This window comes from Protopterus annectens, chromosome 13.part0 (genome assembly GCF_019279795.1).
Source record: "Protopterus annectens isolate FY-2018-M chromosome 13.part0, PAN1.0, whole genome shotgun sequence".
NCBI lineage: Eukaryota > Metazoa > Chordata > Ceratodontiformes > Protopteridae > Protopterus > Protopterus annectens.
The window spans coordinates 215,642,652-215,655,960 of record NC_056747.1 but is presented as its reverse complement, the minus strand read 5'-3'; the positions used below and the strand labels follow the sequence as shown (position 1 = coordinate 215,655,960).

Genomic DNA, 13,309 nt, shown 5'->3' with positions numbered 1-13,309 from the left:
CAAGACCCGGGTGTCGTGAACCAATACTTATCCATCTCTCTGTCCATAAGACTACTGCTGTATAACCTACATTGACACACTACATATTGCCACTGTGTTTATAAATGATTTATTTGACTATTACAATAAAGTGTTACTATCAGTACACGAAGGAATGGAATGCTGGGAGTAATGTTTTTATATGGAGTAGATACCCGAAGACTAAGAACTGCCCATGTGTATTACTATCGCCATTACCCGAGATCCCTGCCATTATTGGAGTACCTCAGACAGTTGTACTTTCCTAAATACTTGTTCCCAATTAACATATTCCATTATAATTGGAAGTTTATACAGCCCCTGCAGCATGAATACAAAATATATATATATATATATATATATATATATATATATATATATATATATATATACATACATATATTATACTGATTTCTGCAAGGAGGATGTAAAAGATCTCACATCATATATTAAAATAAGTAGGGGTCCTTTAATTAACACAACAACATAAAGCATTATTTATGTATTTACACAATATACATATTTACAGGTACAGCTCTACATATTCCTATAGAGCATCATTATTCTTCCATAATTGACTCCCATTCCTTCTTCCACAACCATAATCTAATTTTTCTGAATATATCAGCCAACATCTGTTTCCCATTAAAGAAAATGTCATTTAGTCTTTTATTCCATATGATAAATATTACCTGAAATAATTCTTATCTGCCCTTCTCACATACTCTTCCTGTTGTTATAATATCTATGCATAATCATATTCATATCTATATTGTTTACATCATTACTATTCTCAAAACAAATTTTGTAGCACAACTTTCCCCAGAGTTTTACCACTCTTGGACATTTTGTTAATAAATAAATATGTGATCTTTTTCTTTTTTTTCCTTCCCACAAAATAAACAGTCTTTCAACTTTCTTGTTATATGGCATATTCGCCTTTACTGGTAACTACTTATTTATTACACATCTCCATTGGAAATCCTGATACTGTACAATCTTAGTGCTCCACTTTTCCTTATTTTAATGGCTTTTATAACCTCTTCTGGTAAATTTCCCCATGGATGATGATTTTCTTTCAGCTTTTCCCGGTTAGGGGTCACCAAACAAGGTTACCCCTAGCTACCAAATAGGTGGCAATCCACTGAGCACAGAAGAAGTTATCAGGGACCTGGGGACCCAGGTTGATAGTAGTCTGTCATTCGACACCCATGTAGCTAAAGTAGTTAGGAAGACCTTCTACATTGCCCACCTTATCATGAAGGGATTCTCATCTAGATCAAGGGAGGTCATAGTCTCCCTATACTCATCACTCATCAGACCAATGATTGAGTACAATGCCCCATTCGGAATGTATCTGACCCGGCACTTGCAGCAGCTGGAGAGGCCACAAAAGTTCCTCACCAAAAGGATAAAGGGTCTCAAAAATCTGTCCTATGCTGCCCGACTGAAAGAACTCCAGCTCTATTCAGTCACTTACCGCTTGCTCAGAGGTGACCTTTGCCTAACATACAAGGCCATGTCAAACCCAGATTTGATGAATATGCTTCACCTCAAAAAATCTAGATCCATCAGAACCACAAGCGGAGGAGACTTAATCCACGACACGGCTGTTAATAGGACGTGCTGGAGGGATAGATTCATCACCCAAAGACTCCCTATGCTGTGGAACAAAATCCCGGTATATGTGAGGCAGAGCACCTCGCTGGCCTTGTTCAAGAGAAATCTTGACCAATGGATGGGAGATCACAGATATACCCCAGGGATTACCTCAGTGTCACTGCTCGACAGAGGCACAGCAAAATAATGGGTATAGTTCCCCATACTAAAGGGGTGGCGTAAGCCACAAAACGATGGGCTAGGCTTGTAAATGCCCTCGGGCAGATAGCCTAGTATGAACCTATGAACCTATGAACACTGGAACTCCGGTCCGCTAATGATTGGCAGTCAATTTTTATGGTGCCAAGGTGCCAGCCCGATGTCCAACCTTCAACGGAGGCACACCCATTCACACATGTTTTTCGAATGCCACTCGACCAAGGGGAGGACATGCAGTCTCGCAGAGAAGGTGCTCCAGCTGAGAATCGAACGGGAGAACCTCTTGCTGTGAGGCGACAATGCTACCGCTGCACCACCACAGCTTTTAAATTTCCCCATGGATGTATATAGTAATATTGTTTCATCACATTATTATACCATATCCTTCTATCCTTCTCTATATCATCAATGTTCATTTTCCTTTTTAGTATTTTATGCTTGATTTTTTTATTTCATCATTTAAATAATCTTCATCTCTCTTTCTTATTCTCACCACGTCCCAAAATATTTTGTATTTATATTCAAACATTTTCACTTGTAATTTTTCATCCTCCTCCTTTACCCATTTTTAATACTCTACACTCGTTTAAAAAAGTAAAATAACTGGATTTAATGACTGCAATCCCCCTTCATCTTCACTAATATACAACACACTTCTTTTCACGGGGTTTAATTTGAACTCCATATGAAAGAAAATACTAATTGACCAATTTTCTTCTTCATGTTTCGCAGATATATATTTGACATATATGCTATTTTCCCATTAAAACAGAATTCATCAGATAAACCTTTTTCTAGTATGCTAATCTGTAAGTCCACCACAGATATATTTCTTTCATTCCAGGTTCTAGCTATGGAGTGGGAGAACAGTGCTTCTCCTGCAGTATTGTTAGCGCTAGATATACAGAGGAGGGGTTTGTTGGAAGATCAGAGAGGACGATTTGTTTCATAATGGGTGAGAAGTGGCCTAGTGCAGGTTTTTCTGGATGTGTTACCGCATTCTAGGCAATGACTAATTGGTACCAAAAAATGCACCAGCAATTTCAATCCCTAGGAGTTTGGTATGGTCACAGGGGGAGATAATAGTGCCATTTTTGGAGGAAATAGTGAAGGATAGAGGGGTGGAAATGGTTTTGTTGGGGGTGAAAAGTAGTAATTTGGTTTTATTAGAGTTTAGGATAAGTTGGATCCATATCAAGTAATAAAGGTTCATAGTACGGTTATACAATGTGGGCCTTCCCATACATCAATAAGCAGTACTGAGCTCTGTGTGCACATTTCAAGTAATAAAGGTTCACAGTACGGTTATACAATGTGATCCTCCCAATGGGTCAATGAGCAGTACCGCGGTCTAAGTACAACATAGCAAGTTATAAAGGTTCAGAGTAAGGTTATATAATGTGGTCCTTCAAATGCGTCAATGAGCAGTATATGGAGCTCTATGTTCAACACAGCAAGTAATAAAGGTTCGGAGTACGGTTATACGATGTGGTCCTCCCAATGCGTCAATGTGCAATTACCTATGTGCAATGTAGCAAGTAATAAAGGTTCATAGTACGGTTATACAATGTGGGCCTTCCCATACATCAATAAGCAGTACTGAGCTCTGTGTGCACATTTCAAGTAATAAAGGTTCACAGTACGGTTATACAATGTAATCTTCCCAATGGGTCAATGAGCAGTACCGAGGTCTAAGTACAACATAGCAAGTTATAAAGGTTCAGAGTAAGGTTATATAATGTGGTCCTTCAAATGCGTCAATGAGCAGTATGGAGCTCTATGTGCAACACAGCAAGTAATAAAGGTTCAGAGTACGGTTATATGATGTGGTCCTCCCAATGCGTCAGTGTGCAATTACCTATGTGCAATGTAGCAAGTAATAAAGGTTCAAGTATGGTTATACAATGTAGGTCTCCAAATGCATTAATATGCAGTACCAAACTCTATGTGCAACATATCAAAAATTAAAGGCTCCACAGTATGGTTACACAATGCGGTCCTTCCAATACGTCAATGTGCAGTACCGAGCTCTGTGTAACATAGCAAGTAATAAAAGTTCACCATACAGTTATACAATGTGGTCCTCGCAATGCATCAATGTGCAATACTGAGCTCTATGTGCAACATATCAAGTAATAAAGGTTCACAGTACGGTTATATAATGTGGTCTTCCCAATGCGTCAATGAGCAGTACCAAGCTCTATGTGCAGTACAACGTAGCAAGTAAAAAGGTTCACAGTAAGGATATACAATGTTATTAACGCAGTGTATTCCATGAATACATAGTTGTAGTGATAAAAAACTTCTTTTTGTAAACCTGTCATTTGGCCATCTTAAAAACTAGGAAAGAATACGAAAACAAGTAAAACAAAAGAACTGATGTTATAAAAACGGCAACCCGAACACACTGGAAAAATAAATTTAATGTAAAGCACTTTTCGTTTGACTTAATTTACAAACTTCTTCAGACAAAGTAGCATCACAAGATAGTCATATATATATATATATATATATATATATATATATATATATATATATATACAACCAATTAAAAACTTAATTGGTACTCATTAAAAAGGAGTTCAAAATATTCACTCTTAAAGATATAACACATCTTCATACAGCTTACCTAACCTAATAAATACTACTAGCAATTCACAGATAATATTGAAAAATACATAGGAATATATGAACGAAAACAAATAAAATAAATATATGAAAAACACAATATAATACAATATATGAAAAACACAAACTATCCCTGCTTAAGGAACTAATAAAAAATATTTGTAAAAACATGCTTAATTTAACTTATTGTCATCTCTTTAAACTCTTAAGTTTTAGAATGCTGCTAATAGAGCAGCTCACATTCAAACCAGGAAAATTATAAGCGTTTAGTCTTACCTGCCATAATAACTCTAGTTCCTCTAACTTAAGAGGTGCAGGACCACCCCTGACATCATGAGAAATCTGATCTATCACCAAAAATTTAAAAGAATGATCAGGACAGGTTGATATGTGCTTGGCCAGTGCATTATCTAACTTTTTCTTATTAATGGCATAAACATGCTCATAAATTTGGTCTTGGAATCTTCTCTCCATTTTACCAATGTAGAAAGCATGACAAACCTGGCACTGAGCCAAGTAAACAATCATCCTGGAGTTACAATTCGCCCTACACTTTAAGGTGAATTGAGCATCATGAATCCCCAATCTATTAGATTCTATTACATACTTGCAATAATTGCATGCTTGGCATTTGTACATTCCCAGAGTTTTAGGGAGTAATATTTGATGATGCTCAAAAAATGCCTTTAAATTTTTAGCTTTCTTATATGTCACTTGAGGTTGATGACCTAACTTAGTGAATACACATGAATCGGTCCTAAATAAAGCCTATTTTTTAGAATAATATTCAAACATACATTACTGTCGATGTTAAAAGTAGTGATGAATATAGGGGCTTGAATGGTAGATTTAATAACATTGTTGTCAATACCAGATACAACATACTCATGTGTATCCACATATTGCTCCTGTGTATGCCTAACGCCTAATAATGGCTTATACATACGATTAGTTCTCTTATTCGTAACTTCCTTTATCAAGTCGTTGATCAATGTTTCGGGATAACCCCGATGTAAAAACATACACTTTAACAGTTGACATTCTTCATAAAAGTCAGAATCATGACTAATAATACGGGTCGCCTTAACTAACTGGCCTTTAATGACAGCCCGTTTTTGGTGATAGGGATGACAACTTGAGAAATGTAGAAAGGAGTTTGAATACACGTTTTTCCTATGAATTTTTGCTGAAAGACCTTCAGAAACATGGTCTTTTGATAACCATATGTCTAAATAGGCAATCCCTTCACTTCTAAATGTTGAAGTGAATTTCAAAAACTGGGTTGTGTTATTGAAATGATTAACTACCACATTACTGGATGTTTTGTCACCATCTAGTAGGATAAAAATGTCATCCAAATAACGGGTATAATAGACTATACTGTCTTTAATTTCCTGGTCATTAAATACAAAGGCGTGTTCCCATTGGGCCATAACCAAATTGGCAATACTAGCCCCACAAGGGGAACCCATAGCAATGCCTACTGTTTGTAGATAAAAATTATCTCCAAACATAAAGAAATTGTTGTTTAAAATTAGGTCGATTAACTCACTGACCAAGTCAATTTCTCTCCTGGTAGCACCATGTTTCTTCAAGACATGACACACCCATTCAATAGCAATTTTGTGAGGAATACACGTATACAAATCCCTTACATCAACCGTAAGGAAGTTGTATCGTGTGTCAAACTCCAGACCATCAATTCTCTCCAGAAATGTCCAAGAATCTTTACAGATTTGGGATTCATGTGTCAAAAATTTCTGTAGAATAGAATCTAAAATTTTTGCACATGCATAAGTTGGTGACCCTCATCCATCAACCAATGGGTGCATAGGAGGGTTGGAAACATCCTTATGAATTTTAGGTATACCGAATAAATATGGGTACCTAGGATAAACAGTAGACATGTAGTTATACATGCTCTGGCCAATTCTTCCCTCAATATACATTTCCTCAATACTATTTTTGATGTTATTATATGCTCTGTTAGTTTCCGAGTGAGAACTTAATGTATAAGAAGGACTGTCAAGTAAATTCACCATACGTTCAAAATAATCAGAGCTATCAGATACTACTAACCCCCCTCCCTTATCTGGTTTGCAAATGCAAATGTCATATAATTTAATGAAATTCAGGCATTCTCTTTCAAGTGCACTTCTGGCATTGTTGGTGTGCCTAACATGACCATGTTTGAATCGATGTCTAATATCTAGTTCACACATTTGCTCAAAAACCTGTAAAAGAGAGTGTAATGGAGGGTTAAAAGTACTAGAAATTCTGAAACGGTCTCCACTGTCAAATTGTGTACCCCCTCCCATCATTAAACTGAAGTTTAATTTCCTAGTGTATAATTTAATATCTATAATAGTTTTAACCATATTTAGATTCTGTAAAGGAACATATGTATACACTTTAGAAAATAGATCAATCATCTCTGGAGTAATGTCTACAGAAGAAAAATTATACACTTTGAAGTCACCATCACATTAGTAATGATGACTGGGGTGTATTCAATTTGTTGAAGGGGTACCCCTAATGCATCATCACTAATGGTCGAAACATCAACAACATGAAAATCATTGTTAGATACATTGTTAGATTCACTATATGTGTACAAGAAGTCAGAAGGACCCAAATAAAAACCATCATCATTACATTCAGTAACAGAAAAATCATTATTTAACTCTTGAAAGTCTTATATTTCTGTTTGGACCTCTGCAGCTGTTGGCCGTTCATTTGCTGCTGTCTTGCACCTAAAAAATTTGAGTCATGAGGCTTAGAGTTATATTGGCCAGACATGTTGAAATTTTGCAACCTTTCACTGCACCTAACTTCGGTTTGTGGTGTTTCTTCATTAACCATAGTATTAGTAGTAGTGGCAATGGGCTGTGTTTGGTTCTCATATGAGGGCTCACCGGGATTGAGTGCTGGAGCCCTATTATCACAGGGTAAATTATCAGATCTATACTGACCCTGCCAAACTAGTGCTGGTGATGGCAAAGGATATGCAGAGCCATCAAGATGAGCTTTACAATCCCTGTCAAGCTTCTTAATTTTGTTACTTTTAAGCTTAACCAAATATTCATCAATACTAGAAAAAACACGCCCATACTCATATTTATATCTAAAAAAATTCTTTATCTAACTTCATCCAGTCATCCAACTCTATAACTTGTGTATTCAACATATCGACCAAACAGGTATAATGTTTAATCATTAATTCCAATAATTCGAAGCCTTGTCAGTCAAATAAAGCTAGAAACTCCTTATGAAAAAGTCTTAAGGAACTATTAAAAAAATATATATTTTTTTGCTAATAGAGCAGCTCTCATTCAAACCAGGAAAATTATAAGCGTGGTCCTGCACCTCTTAAGTTAGAGGAACTAGAGTTATTATGGCAGGTAAGACTAAACGCTTATAATTTTCCTGGTTTGAATGAGAGCTGCTCTATTAGCAGCATTCTAAAACTTAAGAGTTTAAAGAGATGACAATAAGTTAAATTAAGCATGTTTTTACAAATATTTTTTATTAGTTCCTTAAGCAGGGATAGTTTGTGTTTTTCATATATTGTATTATATTGTGTTTTTCATATATTTGTTTTATTTTATTTGTTTTTGTTCATATATTCCTATGTATTTTTCAATATTATCGGTGAATTGCTAGTAGTATATATTAGGTTAGGTAAGCTGTATGATGATGTGTTATATCTTTAAGAGTGAATATTTTGAACTCCTTTTTAACGAGTACCAATTAAGTTTTTAATTGGGTGTATATATATATATATATATATATATATATAACTATCTTGTGCTGCTACTTTGTCTGAAGAAGTTTGTAAATTAAGTCAAACGAAAAGCGCTTTACATTAAATTTATTTTTCCAGTGTGCTCGGGTTGCCGTTTTTATAACATCAGTTCTTTTGTTTTATTTGGCCATCTTAGGTGGATAGGGCAAACTACCAGCAGTAAGTTTTTGCTCAGGAAGAATCCACATGAGAGTAGTGAGGGTTATAGTCATAGTAGAATAGCACCAAATGCATTTTAAAGGGGTAAATTATTATGCAAAAAGTTCTTTGCAAGAGAGAACAACAGAGTAAATCAGCAGTTGCGAACAGCAGTTACACAGATTGCAAGTACTAGTTATGAGTAATATACAGATACCATAGAAAGGGAATATAAAATGGGAGATGAGGAGCTGTAAGGAAAAAAAAAATGTTAGTGGATTTTAGACAAAAATCAAAGAGGAACAACCGAGGCTGAGGAATTGACGGGGGATAAATTAAGTGTAAAGCTAAAAGAAGAGCTGAATGGGAGATAGATGTGGATCAGATGCAAGGTTAATTAAATCATTTAACAATGGAAAGGTCTGGGTGAATTTTATAAAGGGTTGAAACAGTATATTTTACCATCATTGGTGCAGATATTTAATGAAGTAAGAGAGGGACTGGATGCTCCCATAGGTTCATAGAAAAGCACTAACTTCCATCCCAGCTTCATATACTTGGGGGAGGGCTGCAATACCCAAACTAGGTCCAGGTAAAATGGATCTAGACCACTACCACCATATATTGCTATTAAACATAAATGGCAAGTTGCTTTTGTGTGCGTGCACCTGCAAGTTGGAAAAATAGACTCCAGTACTAATTGATGTGGATCAAAGTGTTTTTTCTAAAGAAAATGTGGTACAAAGTAATTGCATTTGACTCAGAAAGGTCAATAATGAGCTACCGGCAGGAAAATGGGACATTGCAGAAGTGTTTTTTTTTTTTTTTTGACAGTCGCAAGGCATTTGATTCACTCAAATACTCTTCTGTCTTTGAAGTAAATCAGGAATCAGGTTGTGAGGGGAGTTTAGAGGATGGGTAGAATCCTAATTTGAAACCCACCCAGTTTAGATGAATGGTAAATATGGAGCTGTCTGAGTAAGTGGATGAAGGAGGGATATGTATCAGGCTTGCCCCCCCCCCCCCACACACACTTTGATTATTATTGTTAGTCAGTGAAGTATTAGATGAAAGTGTTAGTAAGTTTGTAGAAAGTTTTCTAAGGAGATTAAAACATTCTCATGTTCGAAGATGATTGGATGTTTATACCAAATAAACTGGAGGTTACCAGGGATGTGGAAAATTTTTGAAAAATTTGGAAGAGAGTGCTGGAATGTAACTGAGCTAAAAGTGACAAAATATAGATAAGCCATTAATTAGTAAGAAGACAGGGATGAATTGTCTGTTAGAAACATGAACACAAATAATTTAAACAAATTATAGAGTTATATAGGCAAATACCATAGCTGCTAGGGAAATGGAGTGCTAAAGCATTCACGTTAACTGGGTGCATCAATATTATACAAATGATGGTGTTATCCAAAGCTTTATATTACTTCAGGCATGTGTCATTGGACTTTTAAATTGTTCCAGAAAAATCTAGTTACACTGTGACAAATTCCTATAGAAAAGGAAAAGATACCGACAGTTACCAGAAGGGCAGGGTGACATGGAATGCCTGATTTTTACTTATATTCTGCGGCAGTAAGAACATCAAACACAAGAAGTAAAAGAAAATAGAAGGGTCAGCAAAACAGGCAAGTGAGTGAAGACCAATGGACACAATTTTAGAATTTAACAAAAAATGGGGCGAAGGGTTTAAGGGATATACATAGATAAATTGTTAGTTTGGCGTCTGTGTGCAGAAAGAAACAACAGAATTCTGGAAAGTGGGTAAAAAAGGAATTTATGGTGCATAATTTTAACAAATCTGTTTCGAAGAACCCTAAAACCAGAGATGGAGGATATATGCAAGTTGGATAACTGTGAAAGTAAAGTGAGTGGAGTAAATATCTATTAACAGGGCAATAAAACTGAAAAGGACATAGATATTTGTTATGCGAAGGTTTTAGCACTAAATTTAACATGTGCAACTGGTTGAAATTTGAGTACTTAACGTTTGTTTTCAACAGCTAGTTTATAAGGGGAAGAGCCAGGCAATATTGGCATGATGGGACATGACAGACCAATCATCGTATCCACAAATAGAGGAGGATTTTAAAATTTGGACATTATTCAGAAGTGTTAAGGGCATGAAGACTTGGAACTATTGTCTGCATTTATTTTTCAGCATTTGACACCTACTTTACTTTCACGTCTCAGACGGAGAATAGAAGAAGATGCCAAGAAGAGTTCTGAAGATCAGTTTGCTTCTGATGGCATGGGGACAGCACATGTCACTGATACAGAGAGAGTTTACAATCCCAGAATTAATCTACAGGACTTGGAAAATGGTGACGGGACAAAGTTAGGATGGAGAGGAAGAAAATAAAGGCAGACCTGCGTCAAATACACTGCAGTAATAGAAATATTGGAAAATACACTGTTGAACAGGAAGTTATATATGAAAAGTGAGCCCCAAGAACTTTGCAGTTAGGGTTGAGCTGGTATTGAAGAAAGAGTGGGTGAAGAGCTTAGCAAAGAGGTGGACAGAGAGCTAATTTAGGATAAAAATACGACAGAAGAAAAAAAACAGGGCTCACAGAAGAGACAACAAGGCCCAAATGCACAGAAAAAAATAAACACGACTAGAAATCGGGGGAAGATATATGACAAAGAGGGAAAAGATTGCAAGGAGTAATAGTTCTGAAAAAATATCTATACAGAGGGTATTGATTGACAAACTATCAGGGGCCATTTTGTGAGCAATGGATGATGAGTTAGGGAAGTAGAAACTGATAGAAATACATACCTACTGAAGAAATAATATGAAGATGGGGGGGGGGGCATGTTAAGGTGACTTGCCCATAAGGTTGGGTGGCAAAATGCTGGGGTAATCATATGGGCTAGGCTTGTAAAGGCTCCAGTGCCATTAGCGTAGTACACACCTATGAACCTATTTGAAGTTAAAAGAATGACCCACTATAAATGCTGAGCAAAAAGATACCAACAATTAATGAATTGCACATGCATGTATATTATCTTGTGATTGTTGAATTAAAGAATAAATTAAATACATAAATAAAAAAGCTTGCACTAATATGTAAGTTGCTTGACCTTTAAGCTATTAGAATTTCCCACCTATATTTTTCTATATAAACTCAAGATATTTTAATAGAAATGTGAAGATTCATTAAAGGGTTTTGTTTTGAGGGAGCACAGCATAACTTTACAACAAAAAGCTACTTTTGGTGAACAAGAAGTTTTACACGATCACTATTGTGTAACCACAGAGTTGCTATAAGTAAGTTGTGTGTGTATTGGGGGGGGGGGTGCCCCACACATGGGGAGTGCAGAGGGCTTGCCTCCCTGTTAAAAAAGCCTGAAATTTTGTTCTCTGAAACTGTTTTTTCAGGAATCACATTTGTGCATTTGTTGGTTGAAGGATACTCTTTTTTTAAATAATGATGAATCCATTTTGACATAAACATAGCCACAGCTACCCCATGTGCCAAGGAATAAAAAAAAAAACTTAATCCTGTATTTATGCTACCTAAAATGACAATGTTTTAAAACTCTAAAATAGTGTTCATAAATGAATGATGCAAAGTTTTTTCACAGATTTATAATAAATCATAGATTTTTTTTATTTTATACAGTTGCACGACACTGAAATACTTACAGCTCCTTGATAAAGTTCAATTTCCCGGTCTGTAAAGTAAGGCATCTGTTTGAATGGATTTACTGATATGAGCACTGGACCAATGTATGTCTGAGATAGTAGTTAAGGTACTGTCATAAAGAACTGTGTGCTTCAGCAGAATGGAGCTAAACCACCATACACCCTTAACTTGTCTGATATCTTCTGCCTTTGTGATGCTTAAGATTAAATTCTCAATGTTTTTAATTGCAGACAGTTTCTACAATGATGTTGTAAACAAGTCAACTACTGATGAATGCTGAAAGTGTTTATGCATGTCATTCGTCACTTGACAGAAACAGTTTTACTGTTAACTTTGTCAGTGGTGGTAGCGGCGTGACAACAGACAGCATATATTTGTCATCTATACCAACATTTCACTTCCTCTGTGACAGTTCTTTTACCCTAAACCCTTCTAGTTCATATTCATTGAAACTACGAGACAAACATCTGTTAAGAAAAATACAATTTTGTTGTCTGTACAAAAAATGACTATGCTGGAGGGTCCTGGATTTGAGTCCCAGATGGGAGATATTTTTCTTTCACTTCTTTGATTGTATGCTGCTTGAAGGCATTCTAGACAAACCTGCTTATCTGCAGCACAGTGTACCCCAGAAGAACTACATATTATGAGCAGTTTAAATCTGCAGGCAAGAACAAATACAAAAATAAAAAAAATCACATTATTTGAAATTTAACTTGCTTAAAAGTCATCAGTTTTAGTGTACAACTGCTGTTTCTTTTCTAGTAAAGTTTGTCTTATAATGAAAATACATCTAGTTTTAGTGGCAGGTTGGATCTCCAGAAATGACTTCCTGATTATACATTACCTCTGAATACTGACATCCACTAAATTGCATTCATTGTTCATTCTATTATGAAAAAAAAACTTGGAGTGAAGGAAAAATCCATATGTTCAGAGGAACTGTACACATTGCTCTTTTCAAATAATACATGTTAAGGACTCAATTCTGTTCTCATCAGTAAAACTTTGTAGATCATTCTGGGATTCTCACTAAATTTACAAGCATACATAAACATGCTGCCAGTACAGGTAAACCCATATGAACTGCAGGAGGTGGCAAATCGTGAAAAATTGACATTTGCCAAGAAAGACTGGTCTTCCCCAACATCCTCAAAGACTGAAGAGGTATTGAGTTTATGAACTCAAGGTATGCCTTGACTTTGAAATGGGGTACATTCCTGGGATACTAAGAACCCTA

General features: G+C 35.9%; 1 protein-coding gene across 1 annotated transcript in view; it reads right to left on the bottom strand.

Moving 5' to 3' along the window:
• Window positions 1–13,309, bottom strand: part of MYO1F (myosin IF) — a 1,136,901-nt gene that overhangs the window by 637,944 nt on the left and 485,648 nt on the right. The window contains exon 3 of the mRNA XM_044053742.1: window positions 12,069–12,158. Within this exon, the coding sequence (XP_043909677.1) occupies window positions 12,069–12,158 (90 nt within the window). The remainder of the gene's footprint in view (window positions 1–12,068; window positions 12,159–13,309) is intronic.